We start from the raw sequence: 27600 nt of genomic DNA on the forward strand, positions 1-27600 counted from the left end.
AGACCTAGTGAAAGAAGAAAATGCACTTTTATATTTGCTCAGTGCTCATCATATGCCAGCACCTGACTTCTATGTACATATATTTTCTTGTAGCAGCCAAGTGAGGTAGGCAGTCCCATTTTATAGAAGTAAATAGAGGTTGGCAAGGTCAGCTAGCATACATAAGGTCATAGTTAATGACACCTGGACTTTGAAGCTAGATGTGTATAACTCCAAAGCCAATGTGCTTTTCCCTACATATTGTAGCTGACAACTGGTCTCCAAGCGAAACCCACATATAAAATGCTGACTAGTCGCCATGCCTTTTGACTTTCCCCCTTGTCCCTCCATATTCAGCTCTGCCACTAGAGTGCTTTTTCCAAAAAGCAAATATGAATATATAGTCTGCACTTAATATCCTTCAGTTGTGCCCTATTGCCTACCAAAGTGATTTTTCTACTATGTTTCCCAGAGTTGTAGGGGTTCCACAGAGGTGCTTTAGAAGCTAAGGGAAAACTGGGTGGACCATGATCTAATCAAAGAAATTTCATTTTGGTCAGTGTAATGGCTGGGATCTGGGTTATATTTTGTTTGAGAAAGGGCTCCACTGTGTTTAAATATATATTTATCATATTAAGATTTCTCCTTTCCTATGTGACATGGCTTGGTCCCAGCCTTATTTCTAATTCTTCCCCATGCAAACCATTCATCATGGCCCGTACACTCTGTGGTCTCTCTTTCTTCAGGTCTTTATTCATCCTCTTATCTCTACCAGAATGGTCTTTCTCTGTTCATTCTTCTCCTCCTCATTCTATCTCTCTCATTCTTTCTCCTTCCCTATGTCCAAAACTCTCCCTTTTCTTGTCTGCTTGGCCTACTACTAAATATTTTTCAAAAAAATTAAGCATTAAATGTCATTTATTCTGTGAATCCTCTCCCACCTTCCTCCAGAACTAAGGAGCTCTCTTTTTTACTCTCAAAGTTCTGATGATTATACTTATTACAGTATATAGAGAAATGATTTTCTTTCCCTAAACTAGAGGTCCTCAAGTTGGGGGCAATTTTCTCCCAGGGTTCTTTGGAACATCTGGAGATATTTTTGTTTGTCACAACTGAGAAGAGAGGCAGAAAGCTATTTCATCTAGTGGGTAGAGGCCAGGGATGCTGCTAAACATTCTACACTACACAGAACAGCATTCTCCCCCCTGCCCCCTGCCCCAAACAACAATGAATCATCCTACCCAAAATATCAGTAGTGCAAAGGTGAGAAACTTTGCACTAGACTATCAGTTCTTTAAGGATTGGACGTGGCTATATATCCACAGCAACTTACACGGGACCCAGGACATAGAAGGTGTTCATTAAATGTTAGAGAATAGAATAAACATTTCCTTTCTCATTACCTTCATATTTGAAGTCAAGTCTCTGTATTTTATTCAGTCATCTGTGAATATTGCTAACCGACCCTTCATTTCTTTCTTCCTCTATTAAGTTTCCCCTTGCTGGTCTCCCAGTTGCTTTCCAAAAACTGGAAGATTCTAAAACTAGCTAGTATGTGATAATTGATTACCCTCTGTCCTTGAAGTCATTTGCTTGATGAATTGGTTTCAAAACATAAGAAATTATTCAGAGGAACAGAAAAGTATAGATGAGTCAGTAGAAATTTTATAAAAAGATTAAGATTCTTATATTAAATATATGAATGTTACTAAAGTGTGAACAACTCAGAATATTAAAGGGCTAAGCCAGTACCAGGTAAGGAGAGAGAAATATATTTGAGAATTACAGACAGATCACTGAAAAAGTAGTATCTTACATAGTTAGGGTTCTATGGGAAATTAAATACAAGGAAATTTCAGACTGAGAATTCTAAGCCAGATTGCGTTTACCTCAGTGAGTAATGATTATAAATTCTCTAGAGATAGGGAAGAGACAGAGATAAAATGGAGCAGATGAGATGTGCAGAAGTAAATATATCGTGCCCTCTGGTATAAGCATACTGGTAGACCGTCGTCCAGGCTGTTTGTAGCATTCATCCACTTTACCTTGAACTACTCTTACCTCTCTGTCCAGCTGGAAGATCGTTTTGGTCTGACTCCTTTATGCTCCAGGCTGGTCAATTAGTGAATGAAACGGACTCAGTCCTGACTTTTCACATTTTATACAGTCTCTTGGGGCTTAATACCAAGGGCCTTATCCATGATCATTAGGCTAATGCCTGGTGGAGCCAGAAATCAAAACCAGGTAGTCCAAAGCCCAGATTCTTATCTACATCTTATACTACTTCTCAGCTATGATTAATCTCTCTGAGCTTTGGTTTCCTCATCTGGAAAATAGGAATAATAATAGTATCAATCTGTTCAGGTTCATAAAAAGTGTCCAGTAGATGTTACATCTTAATATTTACACTTCAGGAAAAGGAAGGAAGGATAAAAAGTATTTTCTCTTTCAGATTTCTCCAGCTAGTGGCCCCAAATTTGCTCCTTTTATGTCTTCAGGATGGCTTTTGTGTCTTCAGGATGCCCACTCTATACTAGTCTCCTGCCAGAGCTACAATTGTCCCCGCTGTGCCTGTCTCCGAGTTAACACAGAACAGAGTACCTAACCAATAGAGACTTCATAAGGCCTTTCAAGGTGACTTTGTGCCAATGGGCTCATATGTTAAAGCAATAACCGGAGTGTTCCCGTGTCTTACATTGGGAAGCAGACCACCTACGTCTCTTTCCACCACAGACAAGCGTAGGTTAAGTACACAGAGTTCAGTAGTATTTTTTAGGATTACTGGTTACATGGGTGGGGAGAACTGCTGGAATCAAGTAGTGCCTTTCCTCATGAAAAGAACTTTGAATCAGGCTAAGTTTTCACCTTTGTGTCCCCATCTATTGACACTTCCACTAGAACCATGCTTCTGGTTAGCTGGGTACATAGCTGTCAGGTGAATGAAAATGAGCAAAACCCATAGATAGGTAGCTCACCATAAACAATCAGGGAGAGGGCTTACAACTAAATTTCTCTTGATTTTCCTTTTACCATTTTTTTTTTTTTTAATGATGTGACATCTCTATTTGTTAAAGGTGGAAAATTCTGGATGTATTTGAATGAAGCCAATATGAATCTTGTGCAAGAAAGAATATTGTGTCTATTGCTTTTGGAAAACTCTGTTATAACTTATAAAGATAACTCTGTTATCTTTTGGTCTGTTATCTTTGTTCACCATAGGTTTTTCCAGGTGATATTTTATACCTATGCAGTTGTCTAATATCCCTTCCTGTCAAAAAGTTCTTACTTATTTCTAATCAAATTTTATCTTTAAGTCCATTTTGTTTTGTGTTAACTGCAATGGAAATAAGAACACAGCCGGCTGACACCCTTCTCACCCCAAGTCTCCCCAGAGTAGAACTAAGAGTCTCATCCTTCTCCAGTCAAGGTCTTTAATCTTTCCCTAGAAATCATTCCACCTTTTTTAATGATATATAAACATGCCCTCTTCTCAGATATCTTCTGCTGGGTTCACAGTGCTCTTGAAGTTTTTTTTAAGATAGGAGTCAAGAAGAAACTGGATGTCTGGAAAAAGAACCCCAATTCCCTTTCCAGAAGCTTGAAGGATCTGTGGTATGTGGTCTCGTACCAGCAAGTTCCCCTGTGCGTGGTAGATACGGAAAAGACAGGATTTATTGCAGGACTCAAAGTGCTGACCTTGGTGACATTGTCACCTTCAGGATATTTAGTATCCAACAAACCTTTGTTGAGAGTTTACTTTGTGCAGACATTATGCTAAACACACAAACTTATTGTATCACTTAATTCCCCCAAAAGCCCTACGAAAGAGGTGTTATGATCCTCATTTCAAAGATGAGGAGGCTGAAACTTACGAAGAAATGTGGCTATTTAATCCAGATCACAGAGCTATTAAGTATACCACAGGCAGAATTTGAACCCGTTTGTCTGATTTTCAGCTATAATGACTTTCTCTTTCAGGGATTGCCTTGGGATTTGAAGGGATTAAAAACCAACAAAAATATTTTCCTCAGAGTAGTCTACATTCCTCAAGAGGACGGTATCAGTCATTTTGTAAACTCTAAATCATGTTTCTGTGGGTATGCACATTCACATGTAATATAAAGAGTCCTGCAGCATCCTAAGGTCAGCCCATGTTACTTCTCCCCTGGATAGCTTACGTTTCTTTTTTATTTTTAAAAAGGGGTTTATACAGTGCTATGTTCTTGGGCTTTACTTGCTTTGGTAAGCAAATAAGCTGGAATTTGATATCCCCGCAAAGCTACAGCACCTTCCTTGCCACTCCACCTACCATTGCTGCTTGGGCAAAGAGGTATGGTATGGTCCCTGCCTGCTTCCTGCTTTGGTGTTGGCCTCTCTGAGACTGTCCCCCTGACTGCTGCCCAGGGAGCAGCATGTTTGCTGTGTTTCTGAAACCACAAGGATTGGAGCTGTATCCTTTCGCAGATTACGTGGGCTCTCCTTTGAGCAATGTAAAGAGAAAGAGAGTCGGTATTGGGGCCACTGATAGTTACTGCCGCTTTTCTAGTCCTTGTGAGCTCACTGCAGCTGGGAGATCAGGGACGGTACAGCTATCTAGATTTACGTTCATCTTTAAAATGTTCTAATTTTCCAACCTCCTGCATTATCATCTCTAAGAAGGTAAGTTCTGCCCTCAGCTTTGTTTACTCTCCTTGCTCCCTTAAAAGGCCTATATATGCGTAACTGTCTTGGACGCCAGGGACTCCTGGCAAATCACGAGCGTGCGCTGCCTCACTCTTGAGCTCTCTCTCTAGCCTGCAAAAAAAAAAAAAAAAAGAGTAAATTCAACCTCATGACCCCGCCTTCTAAGCCAAGGTTGGAAGCGTTCTGAGCTGAGCCAGGCTTCATAAATCTCCCTTGATTGTTGATGGTGTGGACAGAGTGGGGGAAGGGAGCTGAAGAGAAGTTAGATGCCCAAAAAAGGCATTTTTAAGTCAAAGGGAAGTCTTGCACGCATGCGTGCCTGACCTCATGTGTCAGCTTCTGTGCTGGGAACATCCAATTATGTAAGAAGGAGCACTCCTTGTTTGGAGCTAGAGACAAAGGGAGGGGCAGAGGAGTGGGGGTAACAGACTTAGCCAAGAAATGAATCCAGCTTGTGCAGACTGTTCATGTCCGAAAAACAGAAGAAACTTACCAGTATCCCTGCATGCATCAGAATCAGGGTTGGGAAATTGGACAAATACTCAGACATGACTAGGTTGGAGGGAAAGAGGAGAGATGTACCGTGCTTCATTGATGGTAGAAGGTTTGGGGCAGGAAGATCCAGCCAAGGTAAGGGGTGAGATTATTATGGAGTCCTGATGTAGAGCAAAGGAATGAGAAGAAGCTGGATTGGTTCCCTGCCTGGATGCCCAGAGCAATGCCACGATAAAAATATGAAGCAGGCTAGCGGTAGAGTACACGAATGCCACGTCCTGTGGCTCTGCCCTCCCCATGGCCCAAAGATGGCATCAGACGCTGTGTCAAAAGGGCAGCAGACACATTCCTGGCATCTACATCAGGATTTCTTAAAGAGTGAGCGAGTGAGTGAGTGTGTTTGTGTGAGTATGTGTGTGTGGGTTGGGCATGTGAGAATGGAATAGAGTGGTAAAAAGAGGAAGGAAAAAAAGGAGAAGGTTCTGTAACCTGTGGGCAAAGGAGAATAGAAAAGTATGTGGAGTCAGGAATTCTATAGAGATGAAGGTGAAAAGAAAGGATGTGTCAGGTTTAAGGAATCCAACAAGCATTGGACCCAGGAGAAAATGAGATGGCAAGCTCTTGGCTTTATGCCAGGCCATGGACTTGTTTTCTTAGAAATGCTGTCTCTACAAACCATCTCTCAGGAAAGGTCAGGAGCAGGCATGTGGAAAGAGAGGAGGGGATCCTCACAGAGGACTGCACTGCCAGGCACACTTGTTCATCTTCCTGAAAGACAATTACAAATGATTGACCACATACTCTGCTTGCACCGGTTCTTACAGGTCACTCCAGAATCTTACGTGTTCCTCAAGTGGAGTTCATTCAAGGGCCTCTTTCTCAGTGGGCATGTCTAAGTAGCAAATGGTTAAAGGGTCTTTCTGACCTCAACTAGATCTTAAGGGAAACTCCAGGTCTCCCACCAAAGGGTACAGGCAAGTGGCACAGGAAAGGAGCTGACATTTATTTAGTACTAACTATACCAACTAAGCAACTCTGTGCTTCATGGACTGATGTGCAGTGCAGTTCTGTGAGATAGACCTGTATTTACACATATTACAAGTAAGGAAAAGGATATTCAGATAAAGCTTCCCAGAACCATAGAGCTAGTAAGTACCAGCCCTGAGATTCCACTGTAGTCCTCCTGGCCTTAAAGCCCGTGCAATTTCTGCTACTCTGATGGCCTCCCCACTCTGCAGGGTTTCTCCCCAAGCCATGGCCACTAGAACTGTCCTCACGTGCAAGTCCCTCTGCCTTATTTACATCTAGTCTCTCTCGCTTTCATCTGCGTGGACTCAGGAAAACATGCATACAATGGTCGTATATAAATTGATTTTCATCAGCATATTTCTGATTTTTATTCTTAAAACACTCTTGGATCAGAGATAATCTCCCTTAGATATCCCTATTCTGCATCCTGTTCTCAGAAAAAAGATTTTCAGAGTTAAGACTCAGCGTTTCTCAAGGAACATAGATGACAGCTTTTCTCCTTTGCTCCATAAACTTCTCTTTCTTGTAATTCAGTTCTGGCGCCTTGTGGTTTCTTATACCTGATCTCTTTCTTTGAAGTTCCTGTAGGAAAGTAGCATACTTTTCAAAAGCCTCAGATACAAACTAAATCTCAAAATTACCTCAAACTAAGTCTCTAGATTTTCCTCTCAGATTATTTTCTTGCCCTCTATTTATTGACTCAAGTAGTTTTTAGAGGTCCTGAAAATAATTTTTTGCTCTTGTTCTATTGTGCTTCCTTGAAGGAAAAGGGGCACTGCTTGTCTCATGCCTCTCCCACTAGATCTTGACAAAAGGGAGGTTCTCAACTTCTGTAGACTGGGCCTGGGTGGGCCTCAGGAGTCCTATTATGAGTGGCCTCCCTGTCATTTTTCTTAGGTGTTACTTATTCTACACCCACCTTCAGATGAAAATACCATGTCTTTTCTATCATATACTGACAGTTTCTACTTGAGTACATCTTTAAGGACATAACAGATAGGTGCCTGTGTGTTTTTGCAGTTCTGCCTGTAAATTCTCATACACTCAGAGAGGCAGAATTGGTCATTGCATCAGCTAAAAATAAAACAGAATCTCATGAGGTATTTAAACCTCAGCATCTTTCTTCAAGTCAAGTTACTGGTATCTCTCCCGTCTGTAACTAAACAAATAGGAACCCAGGACAGTTTGAGACTGTCAGGATCCTGAGTTGGGGTCCTTGTCTTATTCATCATTCTGTCGTAAGCACCTAATCATATACATTGAAGGCACGTAACAAATTTGGTCCAATGAACATCACATGCCATTCCAATCAAATCAGTTCCTCTGTTTATGACTAGTGAGGATCCCAGGATTCCTCAATCATGGGGAGACAAGAAACACCAATGTAAACTGAGTTTCTGTTATATCCCTCCCCAACAGCTCTTTAAGTGAGTGCCTCAAATTCGCAGAGCCATAGTTCAGCCTGAGAGGAGGTTTTTCCTTTGCGCCCCTCAGGCCCTCTCCTATCCTAGTGGCACTCTTCTTTCCAAAAGAACATAGTGTCCTCTCTGCCATGGGCCTCCCACTGTGAGACCCATCTAAGCTGGCCCTCTCTGGAAGCATGTCTTGCTAGTGTGCTTCTCAGCCTCTTTCCTTCCACACAGGGAAATAAGAATATGGACTTTGAAGTCAGACAAATCTGAATTCAGATTATACTTTGCATTTTACTATCTGTGTGACTTAAAACAAGTCTCTTAACCTCCCTCTGCCTCAGTTACTCTCTAAATGGGAATTACAGTGCCTAGCTCATAAAGTTAGTTGGAAGATAAGCAATGATAATGAAAGCCTCCTGATGCATGCCTGGTACATGGAAGCACTCAGTAACTGGTGAGTTACTGACATATGACACATCCATATGGATAAGTTCTCATCCAGGCTCCATGTTCCATTTCCTTGGGGATTCTAAATTGCCAGGGCAGTAACATACCTGATGTAAAGAACATGTTTACATTTTAATGTGTTTTTTTGGAAAAGTCTTTATAATGTTCTTGCTTTTGGGATCTTTTAGTAGCAAAAGACCCTGGAAGACAGAAATTCTTTTCTGCACCCTTCAAGTCAGGATCCCTTTCTTCATATGATCTCTATCTCTACATTCTTCTATCCTGTCTTACATACTTAAAGTCTTCCCTGGTCATATCCAGAGCAGAACCTCAGAGTTTCTTCAGAACCAGGGAACTGCCCCTAATCCAGGTGCTCCTAACCCTCTTCATTTGCTTCCTAGGAAACTAACTTTATGCAGTTCTTGTTATGGTGACCTTTTTACAAATAATTTTTGAAAAGTCTGTGTAATATTTGATGCCTGTGTGTACTTACTAAGTAGCAGCTGCCTGCTAGCTCTTCAGATCTAATGTGTGACTGTTTCTATTTCAGGGGACTTGCAGCCTAAGAGAATAGAGAACCCTTATGAATCAATTAGAAGTATTGAACAATGTGAGGTTAAATGACATGGTATAGGCTGTAATGCAGTAAAAAAAATTGGGATTCTTGTTTACATAAACGTTAGGGAGGCTTTATAGAGGAAATTAAGTATTTAGAGCTAGATGTAAGATAGGTATCATTTAGACAGGTTTAGTGTAAATATTCCAGACACTAAGCATTTTAAAGAGGGGGGGGCATTATTTCTGCTTTTAAATAAAAAGTAATCTTTAAAAAAAATTTTAATATCTTCATCCAGTCCCCCTCTGAGAGAGACAGAGGCAGAGTGTGTGTATGTGAGAGACAGTGTTCATGAGCACAGAAGACAGAGGGAGAACATTTTGTTAAATACATCTTGGAAAGTGCTGCAAGGTTTTGCTCCTTGAGGGGAGTAAGAGCAGGAATTCTCCCTTTGGGCACCAGGTGGCGCTGCAGGTTAAACTATACCCATTTGCCTTCTTTGAGGGAGTATTCTTTTTGCGATTACAGGCCTTGTCTCGGTGGTGATAGTAATGAAACCATTCTCTGTCTTATTCCATGATTCAGAAGCTACTTATCTGCCCTCTGCTCTGGGCCAGTGACTTTTAGATGAGCCCAATTTCTTTATCTTTCACCCTCCTCACCTCTGTTCTGATCAGTCTTCAGTGGACACTTGCTTCTTGAGCAGTATGTACTGCCAGAAGTTGCCCCTTTGAGTGCATTCCACCCCTCAAGGAGTCAGTGCTGGAGCTGATTCATTTAAGAACATTTTTGACTCAGAAACCCGGAGTAAACCAGAGAGTCTATGGTGATTAAACCAGCTGAACATCCAGAAAAAAATTGTTGGTATTTTCTGTAAGCTACTTGGTCCTATACTCAAGTCCTTTTTGGATACCAGAATCCTAGATCTCCATCTCACTGAGGTGGACACTATCAGGGCTAGATTGCACTGGTGTTGGGAATCTTATCTACCTCTCAAATGATCAAGGGTGTTTCCATCGCTTTCAGCCATGGGTGGAGATCATTTGGCTCTTTCCTGTTAAGTCGGTGCTGGCAACACAGCCATTTGTTAATTCTTGAGGTTCTATCTTTACCTTTGTCCTTATATATAGATTCAACAAGTGCCCTGTGGAGGAGTAGGCCTGTATGGTACTAGCACAGGGAGGGAGTAGGGGGTGAACTAGTAGGAAATACACCTTAATCTAGTGCTGATGTAATTATGATGCCACAGATTTTCTTGGGGGGAATTTAGCCCTTCCCCAATAAATATATAATCTCTATAAACATGGTATGCTTGCTATACAAATGCAGCTTCAAGATAAGTCCCATGTCCACCTCCTCCCCTGCCCCCCCTTGTTTTCTAACCACAGGTGGTGCCCCCAAAATCCCTCCTACTATGTGGAGATTCTGGAGTTGTCGCCACAGCTGTGTTCCATATCCTTACTATCAGTGGATAACCTTCTTTGGAAAGGTTTTAAAATTCAGGCTATAGACAAGAAATGGGAAACAAATACTTTTAGGTACCTCTTCTTCCCCAAGGTGCTTCTGTCTATTATATTTCCTTTTCCCCATGCTCCTTCCAGGTTTTTCCCTGTTTCCTTAACTTTGACATCTGCTTCTGTCTAAACCTTGTTCTTTTTGAGGATGGTCTGTTCCAGCTTCCTCTAGCCATTTTCACAGCATAATTTGGAACACTACCATGTCTGCTTATTTAAACCCAGTCCCTAATTCTCTTCCAGATCATGGCTGAGCATACTCTAACCTGTAATCTAGTGGAAGTTGGGAGCCAGTCCCATCATGTACAGCAGAGTTACCACCTTTCCATCCTCCACTTCTCCCTCCTCCCTCTTTTTGTAGTGGTGGGGTTTGCCCAGAGCAGAGTCTAGACATCTCGCTGTGATGTAAACTCACCAGGAACAATAGGGGTTTGGTTGTCAAGACAACAGTGAAATCCCTGCCTTCTGCCCTCCTTTGTGTGTTGTCTTTCTTTCCAGTGCCCCAGTTCTAAATGTTTCTCTCCCTCTCCCTGCCATTTCCCCCTCCATGGACTCAGTATTCCTCTGAATGAGTGGCCATTTTAATCAGTCTTGCCCCTCTTCCCCTGCCTTCCAGCCCTCGGTGCTGAGAAAGAAAGGCTCAGGATAGCTGCCTGATGACTGAGAATGACCCAAGCTTGCTGTTCACATGGGAGTGAGGAAAGAAGGGGAAAGAGAGATTATGGATCCTGAAGTCCAGTCCTTGCAGTAAAATTCTCATTGTTATAGTATATAGAGGGCTTGTTTTAGGAAGGATTCTAAAATATAATCTTCACATTACCCATAATCCCCTGCAGTTTCTCCCTAATATTCCTAAACATATAAGACAGAAATGGTTCACTGTTCTAATATTTATACCCCTAAGCCTGCCAGGAGGGGAGTCCGTTTTGCAAAAGGGGCAACTCAGGCATGAAATGCAAAGCTCACTTGGGATCTTTTCATCATTTCTAGGACATGGTACAATTTTTTAAAGAGGATCCAAAGGAGTCTTCAATTGGGGCACACACAAGCACTTTCAAAAATGCTTTCGTTTTTCTTGTTTGATCTTGATATAACTTTGTTAAGAAGGCAAGGCAGGAATTAGTCCATTTTATTAAGAAGGAAGCCAGACCTCAGTTCATTCAAGCGGTCAAGCCAGGCTCAAAACTGTGGCTTTACAGTGTTATTTCCATTCATTGCCAGACACTGCCTGTGTGAGGCCTTTCTGGCTTTTCTGACCACTGAGTCTGCCTTTCCCTAGAAGAGTATGAACTACTTTTATACTCAGTCTTGCCTTGAAAAGTGTGGTGACAGAGGAATCTCTTGGCCTTGGAGCAGAAACATGGACTGTTCGAGACTCTAAGGGGTTTTCTGGTTGTGAGACAGATGTCCTACTGCTTCTTTTGCATGGATCAAACAAGGAGCACAGGCAGTCATCCAAGAAACATGACTTTGATTTTGCCTAGCTTTCAAGTCCATCAGCTGTGATGTTTCAGAGCTGGATTATGGTGCATTAGCAACATAGTAAGGGGCTGAAAAAAGTTATTCTGAAGGTCTTCAGAGGTACGCTACATTTGTGTAAGAAGCTTTTGAATTGGAATCCTAAGGGTATCACAATACTCCAATTCAAAACAAATTTCTTGAGCTTCTCCCTTTGCAGCTAGTCTCATTTATCCCATGAATACAGAGCTTCTCAAATGTGTTTCTCTCCTTCTGTGTTTGTTAGAAAGGTAACCTGGCCCTTGCTTTTGGTCACTTTTTACCCAAACATTCTGCTACCTTCTTTTCTTCTTACTAGTTTCAAGTAATGGGTTGGAATCAGTTTGATGCTGTTCCATCCATCAGGGGCACTTCCCAAAATACAAGTGTGACTCACAGTTCTCATAACCCCTTTGCTTTTCCTTGACTTTCAGTTTCTTCTGTCCTCTGGGCCTATTTGCCAGGAAAAGTGACAAAAACATAGACTGCTGGCAGGTGTCTCTCTTCTCTAGGATTTAAAGAATGTGCCAGAAACAGAGGATGGCTGACCCACTCCCTTCCTTCGACCTCCCTTGCCTTCCAGGGGAATGCATAACCAGGTGTGAATTGCATGGATTATTCATGATGAATTCTTACTTGTAGCTCAGCTGACTTAATGCCCACAATACTGACAACATTTACCCTACATCTTCTGTGTTGGCACACGGTTTAGTTTTAATGGTATCCAAACAAAAGGTTATTAGGAAAATAAGTCTGCCAGTTGTTTACATAAAGACCTACAAAATGCCCAATACAAAGGATTTCTAGATTGTCCACTATTTTTTAAATCTCTTACTGCCTTCTTCCATAAGCATGAATAATGAAGAGCTTACTGTTCTTTTGCTGCTTGAAGTATTGAGATGTTTGCCTTTTGTAAAGCTTATTTTGAGCTACATGTCATCCATTAAGACCATTGTTTGTCCCACAGAGAGCATTAATTCCCTTAGTAACTAATATTTATTGATTTCCCATTCTGTGCCAGACACTATGTTGAGTGATCAAAATACAGAACAAGACCCCAAATTCCTACCCTAGGAATTTAATATCCAGTTGGAGGGGCAATCTTACAAAGAGTTAGAATATAAAGTTTAGTATTTTTAAAAAGACTCTATAGGTAATGAATAAAAGGAATGAAGTAATGGATGATGAGAGGCCCAGAAAAGGCTCACAGGAGAGATGACTTCTGAGACAGGATTGAAAGAATGAAGGGAAGTTTTGAGCAGATGTTGGAGAAAAGAGTGCTGGTGGCAGAGCAGTAAACAGCCTGGCAGATTTGTGCTACTCGAAGAAGACAGGTATGATTAGAAATAGAAGATGTGCAACAGGAGGGACCAGATTACCCTGGAGAAGGTGCTGACTCATAGAGAACCTGTGAGCCATTCAGAGATCAAGTTAGCCCCCGTTTGCGGGGAAGCCTTTTACAAAATGCAAACAGGTGGTGGCGGGACCACCTTTGTAACTTAGAAAATCACTTAAATAATGCCCTGGAGGACTAATAGAAGGAGACAAAGTTAGGACCAGGGAGACAAGTTAGGGAAAGGGTTGTACCGGTAGAAATGAAAGGTAATGAGGAATTGCTATAAAAATGGGAAAGGGTGAGGAGTGCCTGAGATGGAGGAGGTAGCATCACCTAAATTTAGTTTTTAGATATTTTTCAGTAATTCTGTGGTGTTACAGGGGTGTAGATAGATTTGGAATGGGGAAAAGGAGGAACCAAGGATGACTCCCATTTTCTACCATGTAGCTTGAGACGCATAGCTAAGAGGATGATAGAGCATCTTTCTGCCCAGCATATCTGACATGTGATTAAAAGTCTGTGGCTGCTTATCAGATCAGTACATTATAATCTCCTTTTGTGTAAAAATAAATGGCAACACATGAGGAAGCAGGAACTGTAGTCCTAGTAATTTTGAGATTTATTGATATAAGGCTTAAGGACCCATTAGCCCAGATTATATTTTTCATCTTTTCTTTTATCTGCAAGTTCTTTTGTCTTTGGAAGAAAAAGGAAAATGTAAAATGGTATAAGCTGGTACAAAGGGAAATTTTTCAGAGTTTCTGTTCTTTGGCACGTGAAACTCACAAGGCAGATTCCCAACTCAAATAGAGCATACTCAAGGATAGTAGAATATACATGGCAGAAGACCATTCAATTCAGTGAAGAGCAAGAAGCCTAAAAAAAGAAAAAAAAAATTTTTTTTTGAGATAAAGCTAACTCTGGATATTATGGAAAACAGCTGACAGGAAAGTGGAGGTAGATGAAAGGTTAATAAAATTCACAGGAGAACAGAACAGAGCATGAGAAAAAATAATACCATTTTGTAGGCTATAATAATGAGTTAACTTCAAATTCTAGCACTCAAAGTTATCACTGGGAATTGTGGAATAAGATTGATTCATTCAGTACTGGATAGCTTATTGTATGACTCGCACTATTATAGTAAATGCTGAGGAAAATATCAAAGTGAATTAAGTAAGATCCCCTCCCACAAAACCTTAGAATCTTAGTCTTTTGGCACTTACATGAAGCTCCACCAATATGTGTGGAGTAAATGAAATAAACTAATTAAACACAGAATTCCAGTGAGGAAAGGAAAGAATCAAGATCAGAGGAAACCAGTGTAGTTAACTGATTCTAGACGTATGCACATACTTTTAAAAAGAGGCAGAGGAGAGGACACATACTGAATAATGCAAAATAGTAGTGATAAAACTAATGAGAATGGTGTTCAGTAAGCTTAAACTCAGAGTTGAAGTTGTGAATAAATGTTAGGAAAAAAGACTTAAAAAACAGCAAAGAAAATACAGGTAAATCTTTTGAAACAGGTGCTGTAGTAGTCAGTGGCTACATTGAGAAAGCATTTATTCATTTATTCAACAGTGAATTAGTCTATTTGCTAAGCTGTCCTATTTCTAGTTTTTTTTCTATCAAGGAAAATGGTTTGACAAGAATTGGACAGACACGATTAAACTAGAAGACTAAAATAGGAATGCAAATAAGAGAGCACTTAGCCTATTTTAAAGTTCCAATACCTGACCCAGATGAATTATGTTCTACAGAACTTAAAATTTGTATTTATCATTGAAGACCTAAGATCATTGAAAAAGTTGGAGATGGACAAATATCTTGCCTTTTAAAAAATGGATACAGGTCATTGACCCTGACATTTATCTCTAGAAATTTCTGAAGCAGATCATTAAATAGATGTTTTGTGAACATGTGCAGAGAGGGAAATGGCGAGCCCCAGAAATCAGTATGTATTCAGTGAGAATGTGCCCAACCTGATTAGCATAGTTTCTTTCTTTCTTTAGCAGGATTATTAAGCCACTAAAGTAAAGGAATGCATTGGTTATTAAATTGTAGGTGGATTTCAACAAACTTTTGCCGTATTCTCATAAAATCCATGTGGACAAAATGGACATACATGGCCTGGACTGTAGTACTTTAAAAAAAAAAAAAAGGTTTTATTTATTGAGAGAGAGAGCATGTGTGGGACAGGGGGCAGAAGGAGACAGAGAATTCCAAGCAGACTCTGCGCTGAGCACGGAGTCCAGCACGGGGTTTGCTCCCACAACCCTGAGGTCATGACCTGCGCCGAAATCAAGAGTTCAACGTTCAACTGACTGAGCCACCCAGGTGCCCCAACAGACTGTATAGAGGACTTTTAAGTGATCCATGGTTAGTTGAGTTTCTTTAGCCCAAGAGTATCTGCCTAACAAATTTGTGTCATCTTGGAGGGAGATTTCTAGTGATAGAGCATTTTTCTTGTTCTTATTTTTTCATCAGTAAATTTGCAAGTAACAATAACATCAGAGGTATGATTAATACTCTGGGTGACAAAAATCAGGATTTGAAAAGTTAGAATAATAGGTGAAAACCAACATGATGGAGTTAATAGAAAGAACTGTAGTCAGAATTTAGATTTTTTAAAAAATTGCACAAGTGCAGAAGGGCAAGACCAGGCTTAACAGAGGAGCATGTGATTTTCTTGTTAAAGTACATATGTGGAACTAGGGTCCTAGTTGACTGCAAACCTCAGTATGAGTCAGTGCTTTGAAGTGTGTGCCCAAAAAGTCAACACAGTCTTCGACTGTATTAATAGAAGTATAGTGTATGGAACAAGGAAGGCACTAATCCTCTGCATTCTTTCATCTTTTGCTGGTCAGGGCACATCTGGAGGTTGTGTTTGGTTCTGGGTACTCCATTTTAAGAGAGAATAAAAAGTAGCACACACCCAGGGGATGGAACCAGGATGAGGAATGGTTCATTTCTCTTCAGTACTTTATTGAGTGTATTCTGTGTGTTCAACTCTGACGTTGCCAGAATCAAGGATGTGTATCTTATAAAAGAGACTTAGGGGAGAAATAACAGTTGAATTTAAAAATGCAAAATGTTTTTTCAGGAACTCTCCCCATTTTTAATTGGATTATTTAGGGTTTTTTGGTGTTGGGTTGTGTGAGTTCTTTATATATTCTGGATATTAACCACTTATCAGGTATATCATTTGCAAATACCTTCTCTCGTTCAGTAGGTATCCTTGTCCTTTTATTGATTGTTTCCTTCTCTGTGCAAAAGGGTTTTTTTCAGTGTGTTACTGATAGGTTAATTTGCTTTCATTTCCCTTGCCTGAGGAGACATATATAGAAAAAGTTTTCTATGGCCAACGTCAAAGAAATAACTGACTGTGTTTTCTTCTAGGGTTTTATAGAATCAGGTCTCACATTTAGGTCTTTGGTCCATTTTGAAAGAGATTTGACCTAGTAACTTTAGTACTTCCCATTAATTCCAGAGGGTAGAAGTAAGAACAATGACCAGGAGTTACAATGAGGCTGATTTTGGTTGTCAGTATTTAAGGAGCATCTCTCATAAATTGTAGTTATCCTTTTCAGGAATTTAAGCAACTTCCCCAGAGTCACATTCCTAATTGGTGGCAGAGCTAAGATAAAAGCCCAACTTTTTCTGCATTCATGGACCAGAACTCTTGGCTCTGCCATGATGCTACTCAGGAGATTTAGACTCTGGGAGGAGGTGAGGTAGGGATCACCTGTTTCCTTCCAGCTGTGAAGTTGTATGTTCCTATAAGCCTCTTGCTAAGCAGTGCTTGTTTTTGGTTCTCTGTTTTCATGTGTTAATAGGTGAGATTATTGGAATAGATAACCTCTAAAATTAGATGATTTCTTTAATTTCCTTCCTCGATTCAGAATGCTTCAATTCTTAACACTTATTAATTTTGTAGCTGTAACTTGTACGTTACTAATCAAAAACAAAAACTGTGGCTAGATATAGAAGTATGGAACTCAGATTCTTCAAGCATGGTTTTTAGGCAGTATGTAGTCTTCCCTTGAAGCACATGTTTTAAAGATGTGGATCTATGATTTAAAACATGAAAGCAAAAATCAAAGAAGAAATTGTGTAGACTCTGAGCCATTTTAGATTTTACAATAGTTATTGGGAAAAAGAAGTAGGGGTTTCTTGCCCTTGAAGTTCATTTCCTCCTCATTCTTCTCCCCACACAAGGCAGGAAAGGATGGTGACCTAGATACACAGTCAGAGGGCAACAATGCTGAACTTTCTCAGACACAGCTGAGTAACCTGGGCCTGGCCAGTTCTAGGACTGAGAAGGCTAGAGCCGAGAGCTGACAAGGAGGAACTGTCTGTAAACATGAGAAGGGGCCATGGCAGGAAGGCAGAGGCCTGGGAAATGAATCAGAGGGACTGGAAGTGTTACTTTTATCAGGTGTGACATTGGCAAAAACAGCTTGTTTAATGGGAAATGCCCTGGATCCACATTACCTCAAGATCTCCTCTCTCTCCACCCTATGCGTTGGGGTTACTGATTTAATGAGCAAATACTTGTAGTACTGTGCTAGGACTGTGGTACAGAACACAATGTTCACGATCTATGCCATTGTAAACATTTTACAGGGTACTTGGGAGTGGGTGGAGGTGGGGAGTGTTTCCAGGAGGCTAAAAATGTAGCTTGGGCTTTTTCCCCCTTTTCTGGGAACTCCTAATTCCTTATACTATATCAGTGTTTTTCTTGCTATTTTTAAACTTCAACCCACAGTAGGAAATACATTTACATCATGACCCACTGTGACCACATAGTACATGCAAGCAACACAAATATATCTGCTAGAACCATATAAACATCCATATATGAAACAGAGGGTCCCGAAACATGAGATACACATTCACGTTTTCTCATCTATCCTGCTTAGCTGTTTTTAAATGTCACAAACTACAGTGTTGAGTGCATGGCGGCCTCTAATGCTGTTGAGCCCACAGTTTGAGAAATGATGTGCTACAGCCACTAGAGTTGAGGTGACTGGAAATGGCCCAGCACATGGCTTCCAACATCCTAAGTCTAAGGCAGTGATTCCCAACTGGGGATGATTTTGCCTCACAGAGGATGCGCAGCAACGTCTGAAAACGTTTTTGACTGTTACACAAGAGGTACCTGGGAGGGCAGGAATTCTGCTAAACATTTGACAGTGCACAGGACAGCCCCCCACAACAAGGAATTAGTAGTCCAAAATGTCAGTAGTGCCAGGGTTGGAAAACTCTAAGGGTAATAAAATGAGTTGACACTTCTACTGTAAAACTGTTTAGAATGGTAGGAGCTTTAACCTGATCTTCTTTTACCCTCTCTTTTTTCTTTGAACCATATTTCATACGTGAAAATGACGTGGAAGTGTAATTGCCCTTGGGTTGCCTACAGAGGTAGCCAGATGGATAAAAAGGGTACAAGGAATAAGTCTGTTGTTTTCTTTTGTTTGGACTGCACCAGGCATTTTTGTTAGAAGATTGTTACTGCTGTTAGGAATATTTTCTGTGTTATAACTTCATGATCCTCCCCGTGGACCCCTCCTCACTCAGCCACAGCAGCTCTTAGCAAAGAAGTGAAGGGTCAGTGGGTAATTAGATTAAACATGGTCCCTATTAAGCTTTTTCTCCTTAATCGTGAGATTTGATTCTGTTGTTTTGATGGGAAATGACCTTCTTCTAACCTTGAGGTGCCATCTTAAGCCCTAGCATTAAACTGTCTCCTTTTTAGCTATTGCTTCATTCCTCCATCTGTAGCTATTTCAGATCAGGTTCCTGTGAACACGGACTGGACATGCACTCCCAGTGTAGTGGAAAGCCCTCATCTCCACATCCTCCCTCCTTCCATATCTGGCATCAGAAAAGATCTTGAATATCTCTGTGTCAGTCTGTTGTTGCTTTTTTCTCATTTTATTGGCTATCTCTAGGCCCACTAGGAAGGCTGCCTTGTGCTCAGAATCATCCAGGGACATCCTGACAGAACAGACCTGGTTTGGCTTTTTTTCCTTCTTCTTTTAATGGTGAAAAAAGGTAGGATAGTAGGCGGAGAGATAGCTATAAAACTAATATCAGAACTGGAATAGTAGTAGAAACTAAAACCAATGCTATTTGTGGCTAGTCTCTACCATATTTATTTTAGCGTATTTACCTCATGAGTCTTGAATTACATAAACAATAACATTTGTATTTAGTAAATGAATTCTTATAAATAATTTACAATAAATAAACCAAGGGATATGTGTGTGTATCCACCTTGAAACTTTAGATTTCTGTGAGCCGTACCAACAGATTCCAGAAACTGATACTGGAAAAGCTTCTGTGGTACGTTGGACCTCAGACACACGCATTCCATTCCTTTTGCTTCAAGAGAGGCTATAGGGACACAGATTTCTTTTTAACTTTCCCACTTGTAGGTTAAGAATAGAAAGACAACATGTGGAATAGAGAGATGAAGGGAATTAATAAGAAGCTAAGGCGTCAGTCTGTTTTTTAATTTTCCAGTGTTAATCTCTTCACCTTATCTGCTCTAACCCGTTTTCAGAATGAACTGAGCAGGATGAAGGGAATTAATAAGGCTAGATAAAGCACTGTGGTATGATGTGTGGCACTACACTCTGGAGAAGGATGATAGAATAAGAGGAAAGGAAATGGGGATGGAAGAGGTAGAAGAGCTCATTGGATGAAGAAATCCCTGCCCTCTTCACTGTCATCAGTTGTTGATTCTATGCTAGGTGTTAGGCAAGGCAAATAATACCGGATCCCCGAATCTGGCCATTTACAACTTAAAAAAGGCATTTTGTGGAATAATAAAACATGCCTTGGAAATTGTTCTAAAGTTCACAGACTTGTTTCTGTTTTGTCTGACGGGCAGGGCAGTTTGGGTGGTAGAAGTAGTCGGCACTGGTCATTTTCTTGGTTTCGGCTGTATCCTTTTTTCCTTCCCCTTTGGGATGCTCATCACCCATGACGAGAGAGTATACCTCAGAAGTTCTGTGAGGGAGAAAGCTTTGCTGCCCTGCCTCTTTTCCATAGGCTGCCTGGGGCTAGGAAATAAAACCTGGCTAACCCCAGATATCCAGGAGAAAGCCTCCTGTTCTTGGAGGAGGAGGGGTGGGAGGAACCTGGGCAAGAGGAGAATCCTGAAAAGGGTGAATGTTTAAATCTTCACAGTACCAGGGTGTGTGGTTGACGTCTTTCGCCTTCGGGGTATGGAGAAGAGTAAGACTAACAGAAACCATAGTACTTCATAGGTAGAAGCCACATTCTACATTATGTGCCTCTTTCTAGACGTGCATTTTGTTTCTTTTCTGCCAGTTTGCACAAGTCTTATATTTTCTTATGTTCATTACATTCCTGGGACAGACTCTTCTAGAGCCTTCTGTTGATCAGTTCTGTGCCTTAGGGTTTTATAGTGCTTGACAGTTTCTTTATCAGCAGCTGACATTCACTTGGAGACTTGAGTTCTCTCTGTCAGTTCTGCTTAACGCCAGCAACTTGTCTTGACTCACTGACTCATCCTCATCATCAAAGGGTTTATTTTTACTTTTTCCTACTTTGGTTCTTCTTCCCAACATTCCCATTTAGAGTTTAATAAGCTTTTGTTCTGTAGATTTATATACATTTATACATTCATATTTTGCCACATGCTAAAATTTGTTTTGCACCCCGCTGGTGTGCTTGAGTCACTGAGTTACGATGGAAGAAAACAAAGAGGACAGACATCCTTGCCATGGTGCAGCACAGGGGCCTGTTCCTGTCAGGTGAATTAACAGTAGTTCAAAACAGTCATTCTCCTCTCTTGTAAGCCAAGTCCAGAAGGTGACTGAGGTACCCAGATTTACTGGTGAATATTCTGTTCTGAGAAGGATTGAGTGGATGTTGAGGTGCCTCTGTAGAGTGGGGTCACAGGCATCAGTGGCCCCACAGGACAAGAGTCAGGGCACACTGTGCAAATGTGAATGAGAACTGAGCTAGAACTAATTCCAGCTGGCTTAAGACTCTCCTGACTTTTCAAAGGACTTCAAGATTTTGGTTTTCAGGTGTTCGCTCCCGCCCTCCAGTCACTCAGATGATACCCTGGTGCGTGTCATTCACCTTAGCAGAAGTCATACAAGCATTTGTGGCTCGAGGTGAAGAACGAGAGTTGAGTCACCTGATCCCCTGCAGAGAATCTGATCAGGGCATCATATCCATCTCCCTTTGCTGACCCTCTTCTATAAACAGGAACAGAAATTCTTGCTACTGGATCCCTTTCATCAAGCGTCTTAGGCTCGCTGAATGAAAAGCCCTATAAAAAGGAGATGAAGCCCTAATAATAACAAATACGATCGTGATGGCTATTTTGGGCAAGAGCAGCTTTGTGCCGCTCTTGATCTCCATCAGTGTCTGCCATTCCTGCCCTGCCATTACCTTTCAGACTTCCTATTCTTAGAATCATTTGTGAGCCCTCGGCCTGGGGGATTGCAGCCCCCAAGGCTGGAATGCCTAGCTTGAGAGGAATGCAGACTGTCTGGCAGAGTGGAGGTTAAATAAAGTTTGCCTTGGCAGCCCCCTCTGCTCTTGGACGGGTGACAAGTAACTCGGGTATAGGAGCAGTGGCATGAGCTGCCACGTGGTGTAGTACCAGAGTAATGGCTGATGGTCCGTCCATTACAGGCAGAGAGCCCTGCCAGTCTCAGCCCTGCTACATATTAAGGAGGCCTTGGGCAGCCATGAACCTCAGGTAGTAACCGTATTGCTCTGAAAACATGCAGGAACAAATAAAGAATGAGAGAGAAAATGCCCTGCAGGAACTGCAGGTTTGATTTGCCCCCTCCAAGTTATTGCCTCATTTTTTTTGATGTGAGATAAAGGAGGAAGTTTTCATCATAACAAGAATAATTGCAATCAGTCAACAAACATTTTTTGAGCACCAAGGCACTGTGGGGAACTTTTTAAAAGTGTAAGACCTAGAACTCTTGTGATGCTTATAATTTAGTTGGAAAAGTAGAGCTGTAAACACATGAGGAAATAATTTCTGCTCCAATGTAAAATATGAGTTCAAAACCTATGCTGTAGAACTAAGTGCCAGAGGGGGTCTGAGAGGACAAAGCGGAGCACTTCTGGCTGGAATGATCAAGAAGAATTTTGTGGAGGAGGTGGGGTTCAACAGGTCTTTCGAGAATAGCTGACTTCTGGAAAGAAGAGGGACTTGCCAGTGAGAGGACTTCCATGAGCAAAGGACAGATGAAGGGTACTCTCAGAACAGCTCATAGGGACACGAAGAGCAGCTAGAAGTAGACAGGGTGGCAAAGCAGAGAAATTTGTGTAAAATCACCAAACCCTTAACTGTGAAGGCTGTGTGTGCACATTGCTGAGAGGACAGTGCTTCCCAAGAGGACAGTTGGCAAGCTCCAGTCCTGCCCAGGGACAGGGGCCCTACTAGTGCTCTGTTCTGTGAAACCCCTAATACAACATGGAGCTCCTAGTAGACACTCAGTAAATAACAAGATTATTATTATTACTCATCTTCAAATTCTGTGGTCTCAAGTTGTTGAATTGGCTTGGTGTCACTTGTAAGAGTGGGCACTGCCTTCGCTTTGCCCTATTCTCATTGCTCACCTCCTTTGCCGTGGTGTTTCCTTCAGATTTATCTGACCTTTCTCCTCTCTTCCACCACAGGTGGCTAGAGGTGCAGGTGGCTAACCTAACATGTCCACAGCGCTGGGTGCAGTACCTCCAGCTTCTTCAGGAGTCCATCTGGCCTGGTGGGGTTTTACCGAAGTGTCCACGGCCTGTGAGGACCCAGGAGCAGAAAGTGGCTGCCGAAGAACAGGCCTTGCAGAGCCTGATGGGAATCTTGCCAGGTAATTCAACAATGAGATTGGTTATGTTTATAATTATTCCTTTCCCATCCTGCCTTGCCACCATTACCCCACACCCCTCAGAAACCTAGACTCAAAAATCTGTTGACCCACCATTTCTCAGGCTAATAGGTAAATGCTCAGAGCTGTGATTCTTCTCCCCCTCATTCAAGTGATGCTGAGGGAATGGAAAGGATCAATGTGACCACACCATAAATAGTAGGAGAATCCTGCAGATATGAGGTAATAAAAGCTATGCCTACACCACAGAGGCAGGTCTCAGAACTATTCCCAGCAGATGAAGATTTCAGGTTCTCTGCCAACTCATGGTATTTGGACCAGGGAAGAAAATGATATGTTCCACAGAAGCTCGGCCTTGATAAATTGGGGTCGTTGAATAAGGCATATGGTCCTTAGCAGTAGATAAAAACCAACTCTGAAGAGGGTTTTTTTTCTTTACTTTCTGTAGGGTCTTAGGAGGTTGGGAAGGCAGTTTGTTACCTATGGCTGTGCTGTGGTAATGAGGGTATAGTAGTGAATGGCTAGCTCTTAGGACAATGTTATATACTTTTGTTTTTCTGTTATATTTATTTTTTATTTAAATTCAGTTAATTAACATGTAATGTATTATTAGTTTCAAAGGTAGCGTTCAGGGATTCATCAGTTGCATATAACACCCAGTGCTCATTATATCCCGTGTCTTCCTTAATGTGTTATCAGCCAGTTACCCCTTCCCCCAACTCCCTCCCCTCCAGCAACCCTCAGTTTGTTTCCTATGATTAAGAGTCTTATGGTTTGTCTCCCTGTCTGATTTTGTCTTGTTTTGTTTTTCCCTCCCTTCCCCTGTGCTCCTCTGTTCTTAAATTCTACATATGAGTGAGATCATATGATAGTTGTTTTTTTCTGATTGACTTATTTCACTTAGCATAATACCCTCTAGTTCCATCCATGTCATTAGATACTCTTACCAACCTCTGTTCTCTACCCTTAACTGTTAAATCAGACGTACCTACAGTGACAGGTTACAGAATTATTTCTTCAGGTCCATCCTTACTTAAACACTTAAGAAACACTTTTCTTAGCTTTTCCCTGTTTTAGTTTGGCTGTGTGGTTCAGAAGTTTGCCAGAAGTTCCCAGTTTGGATAAGATAGTAGATATCAGGAGATAATCTCCTTAGAATCTCAGGTTTCAGTGTTACTGCTGAAACCACATCTGTTTTTTCCTCTTCAGATATTGTGGTAGAAATCCTTGGGGTGAACAGATGCCGGCTGAGCTGGAGTCTAGTCTTGGAGTCACTGCAGCAACCCCTTATCAACAGGTAGGGTGGAAGGCATGTATGCAGCATCTCTACCGCTAAAGCCATCTCTGGTCTCAGGTGTCCACGGATTCTAAGTGAGCAGCCCACGTGGAGGTGGATAGAACTGCAGTCTTTCTCTGCCCTGACTGCCGATTGTGATGTCCAGGTCCGTACACACTAAGGAAAACCCACACTGCCTGCTTCTGAGCAGGTTGTCATACTGCAGTGGGCCAGTGTTGGGCCAGCCACTGTTTCCATGTGGAAGAACTCGATGCAGGCCCCCATGTGAGCTACTGAAAATGCCCTGTCACCCTCCAGGCTTATTCAGTGTGCTTAGCAATTCTTTCAACACCTGCCTGTGAACACTATAAGAACATCCCCTAGCCTGTGTACCACAGGCTGGATGATTATTTTCAGCTCTGTGCTCAAGGCCTCACCACAAAGCTGATTCAGTGTTAGAATCAAGAATTGTCTTTGCTTAATAGGAAGGAGACAAGATAATGAGGTTGGGCTCTGATAAAAGGGCCCAGAAATACTGAGTGAACACCCCTAGAATAACCCAGAAGAGGTAGGTATTTTCCTTGCTGGTACCTTGGGATACCAATGCTTCTGAAAAGTATTCAGGACTGCCAGTCATTTCTCAAACTCTGTCCCAAAGCAGACTGTACCTATCAACTGTCACTACACAAGGGTGCTGGCTTTTGCTCCATTGCCCGTAAGGTCACTGTAGATCTATAATGATGAACTATGAGAAACAGCCATAGTCAGAAGCTCTGAAAATTCTTAATAAGTTGATATCACAGGGATTTTTCCCTCCCTCACAGTCTTCAGGGCAGTGCTGATGTGGTAAGGTAGCTATATAAATAAATGTGGAATTTCCTGAAATTTAGTCTCAAGTTCTGTTTCCACCTTCACTGGGGTCATAACCTTTATTCACCAAACTTTTATTTCATGGCAGAGGCTTCATCGGGCTATTGAAATTTAGAGTTCACTAAGGATATCAGTAATGGGCAAGGTGGGGGGAAGGGAAAATAAATGTCATAAACAGGATCTGGTGTCTGTTGACTGAGCCAGACCCTCTAAGTTGTTCTGTCCATTTGTTTCAGGCACTTGATTTACTGCCTTTGGGACATCATCCTGGAATTCTTGGATCTCAGTGCCTCTGTTGAGGAGTCAACCATAACCACCTCTGCCTCAGATACCCCAGGCAGCCCCAAGAGAATGGGTGTCTCCCCTTAGCCGTAGGTTATTCACCCATTCTTTGAAGGCTGGGAAAGGAGGGTTGTTGTGCCACCCCGCGACCAGTCAGGAACCTGTGCCCTCTGCAGCTGGACTGTAGCTCAGAAGGCCTAGGGTCCCAGGGTCACAGTTCTCCCCCAGCTCTATTCCACAGGGCAGGTAACATAGCAGATGATGGGGGAAATATGTACCAATCGTATGCATATCCATTTCCGTACTTTTTTGTGCTATTCAGATTGTTGCTGGTGGGTAGATCCTGGAAAAGGAATCTGTGAGGTAGAAGAATGAGCCCCTTTTGCCTCTCCTTTGCCCTCTTCCCTAAGATTGTTTGCCAGGAGCCTGGCCCTGTGCATACATGCTCCTGATCCACCAACACACAAGCTATAGATAGACCAAGGGAAAACTGAAAGCCAAATTTCTTGGAGGAACAGACAATTTTCTGGAGCTCTCTGTTTTTACCAGGAAACTGCAGTTTCTTTTAGGACCACTCCCAAAACCAGACCCCCCAAGTTCTGTCTAGTTTCCCAATAATTCCAGAAGATGGAGGGAAAACATTTCTCAAGGGACTTTTTGGTGATTGACTATTCTCCAACACATCAGCCCTATGGAGGATCACTGAAGGCTGCTTCCCTGGGTGGCTACACTTTTTTCTGCTCAGAAGACTTCAAAGCAGACTGCCAAAGCTTCTTGGTAGATCCACCCCACTCCCCACACCCTTTCCTAAAAGAGAGTTGCATCAAAGATTTTATTTATTAGCTTTACTCCTAAGCCCTCTCCAAGAGCAGTTGAGTTTCAGTCTCTGTGACCTTCTCTCTTCCTTCAGCAGAATCGCATGGCAGATTGCTTATTCAGCCCAGTACTTCCAAAGGGAAAGGAGACACTGGGAATGCCCAAAGAGTAGGAAACCCAGGGGGCTATGGGCTTCTGTCTTCACAAGTCTCCAGTGAGGGACTTTTAAACTGAACCGATAATATTAGCCAACCTGCAGGGAATTGATTACCCACAAAAAGCTTTTTACTTCTTGTTCTTTAAGGATCTAATTAGTCTTTGAGAACACTCGAAGATGAAGGCAAAAGTGCTATATCATGCTGTAGTGTCTTAGAAGAAAGGAACAATTAGGAGAAATTGTTGGTAGGAAAGGAGGCAGACAACGTGACGTTAAATGCATGTCAGTAGCTGACAGAAAAGTTTTAAGGAGGTCACGGGAGACCTCTGCCCCCTCATCCCTTAGCTTTGCGCCTGCCTGTTAGTGTCCTGCTGTCACTGAATTATGGATCCTCCCATTTGGAGGGGGATCTTGGGATTAAATTGATGAGAATGGGATGGGTCTAGAATGGGCATCAGGTTCTCTTAGACTCTGAAGTAGATGATGTGCACACAATTAAAGTGGTTTATGGGAGAAAGTTGTGCAGTCTTACACTTTTTTTCCCCCCTCTGGAGGCTTTTAACCATAAAATGTGTTCTGCTATGGTTGGAAGGCTTTAGGTCGAATATTACTGCCTAAGGACAAAGAGATGAATGAGATCATGTCTCATGGCACCTTCTAGCCTTAAAATATGATTGTTACAATGACTTTATGGCTCCAGAGCTCTCCCACCCCGGATATTCACAGGCAGAAGGAGCTCAGCATTTCTAGCTTTAGTAAGTATTTGCAGGAGTGTGGGATGGCAGGGAGTTCAGCCTCACTTGCTGAAGCCGATCCTTCACCTTTTTCAGCTCAGGCCAGGTTGCCCTTCGGGAGAGATGCAGTAGCCAGCTCATTCCCACTCACCTTCTCTCCTCATACGTACTCAGCCACCTACATTGCTTTGAATCTCTGCTGTTAGTTCTGGTTCAGATGTCACACAGAGCCCCAGTATGTAAGCTGACACACCACAAAATCCCTGTGGCTGTAAATTCTAAGTAATTTTTTAACACTTCTACCCCAAAGAAAACTTCCTTTTATTTCACGTTACATAAGAGATGCCACTTCTATTGCCTGAGCCCCAAAACACACACATAAGCTGTCCTCAGGCCCTCCTACCTAGAAGGAAAATCATGGATGTCACCAAGGAAATAATCAAAACCCACTTGTCAAGTTTCGGTAGCAGGCACAGTCAACTAAGGAGATCAGCACTTGGGAGAGAGCCACAGGTATCAAGAAAAGATGCTACCAGCTGAGAGTGATAAAAGGCAATGACGAATTGGGTCTGCACTAACCCAGGACATCGTGATTTTTCTTTGGCTCTACCCAGCACATTCATT

General features: G+C 41.9%; 1 protein-coding gene across 3 annotated transcripts in view; it reads left to right on the top strand.

The window, feature by feature from the left end:
- Positions 1-26753, top strand: part of LOC111153805 (sorting nexin 19) — a 40646-nt gene extending 13893 nt beyond the window's left edge. For 2 of the 3 annotated variants that reach the window (XM_022513048.1, XM_022513049.1), the window contains 3 exons: positions 22639-22823; positions 24051-24138; positions 25224-26753. In XM_022513048.1, the coding sequence (XP_022368756.1) occupies positions 22639-22823; positions 24051-24138; positions 25224-25356 (406 nt within the window). In that variant the 3' untranslated portion in view covers positions 25357-26753. The remainder of the gene's footprint in view (positions 1-22638; positions 22824-24050; positions 24139-25223) is intronic. The other variant, XM_022513050.1, reaches the window with a different exon arrangement.
- The last annotated feature ends 847 nt before the right edge of the window (positions 26754-27600 follow it).

Source organism: Enhydra lutris, unplaced genomic scaffold (assembly GCF_002288905.1).
Source record: "Enhydra lutris kenyoni isolate GAN:26980312 unplaced genomic scaffold, ASM228890v2 scaffoldscaffold34, whole genome shotgun sequence".
Classification (NCBI taxonomy): Eukaryota; Metazoa; Chordata; class Mammalia; order Carnivora; family Mustelidae; genus Enhydra; species Enhydra lutris.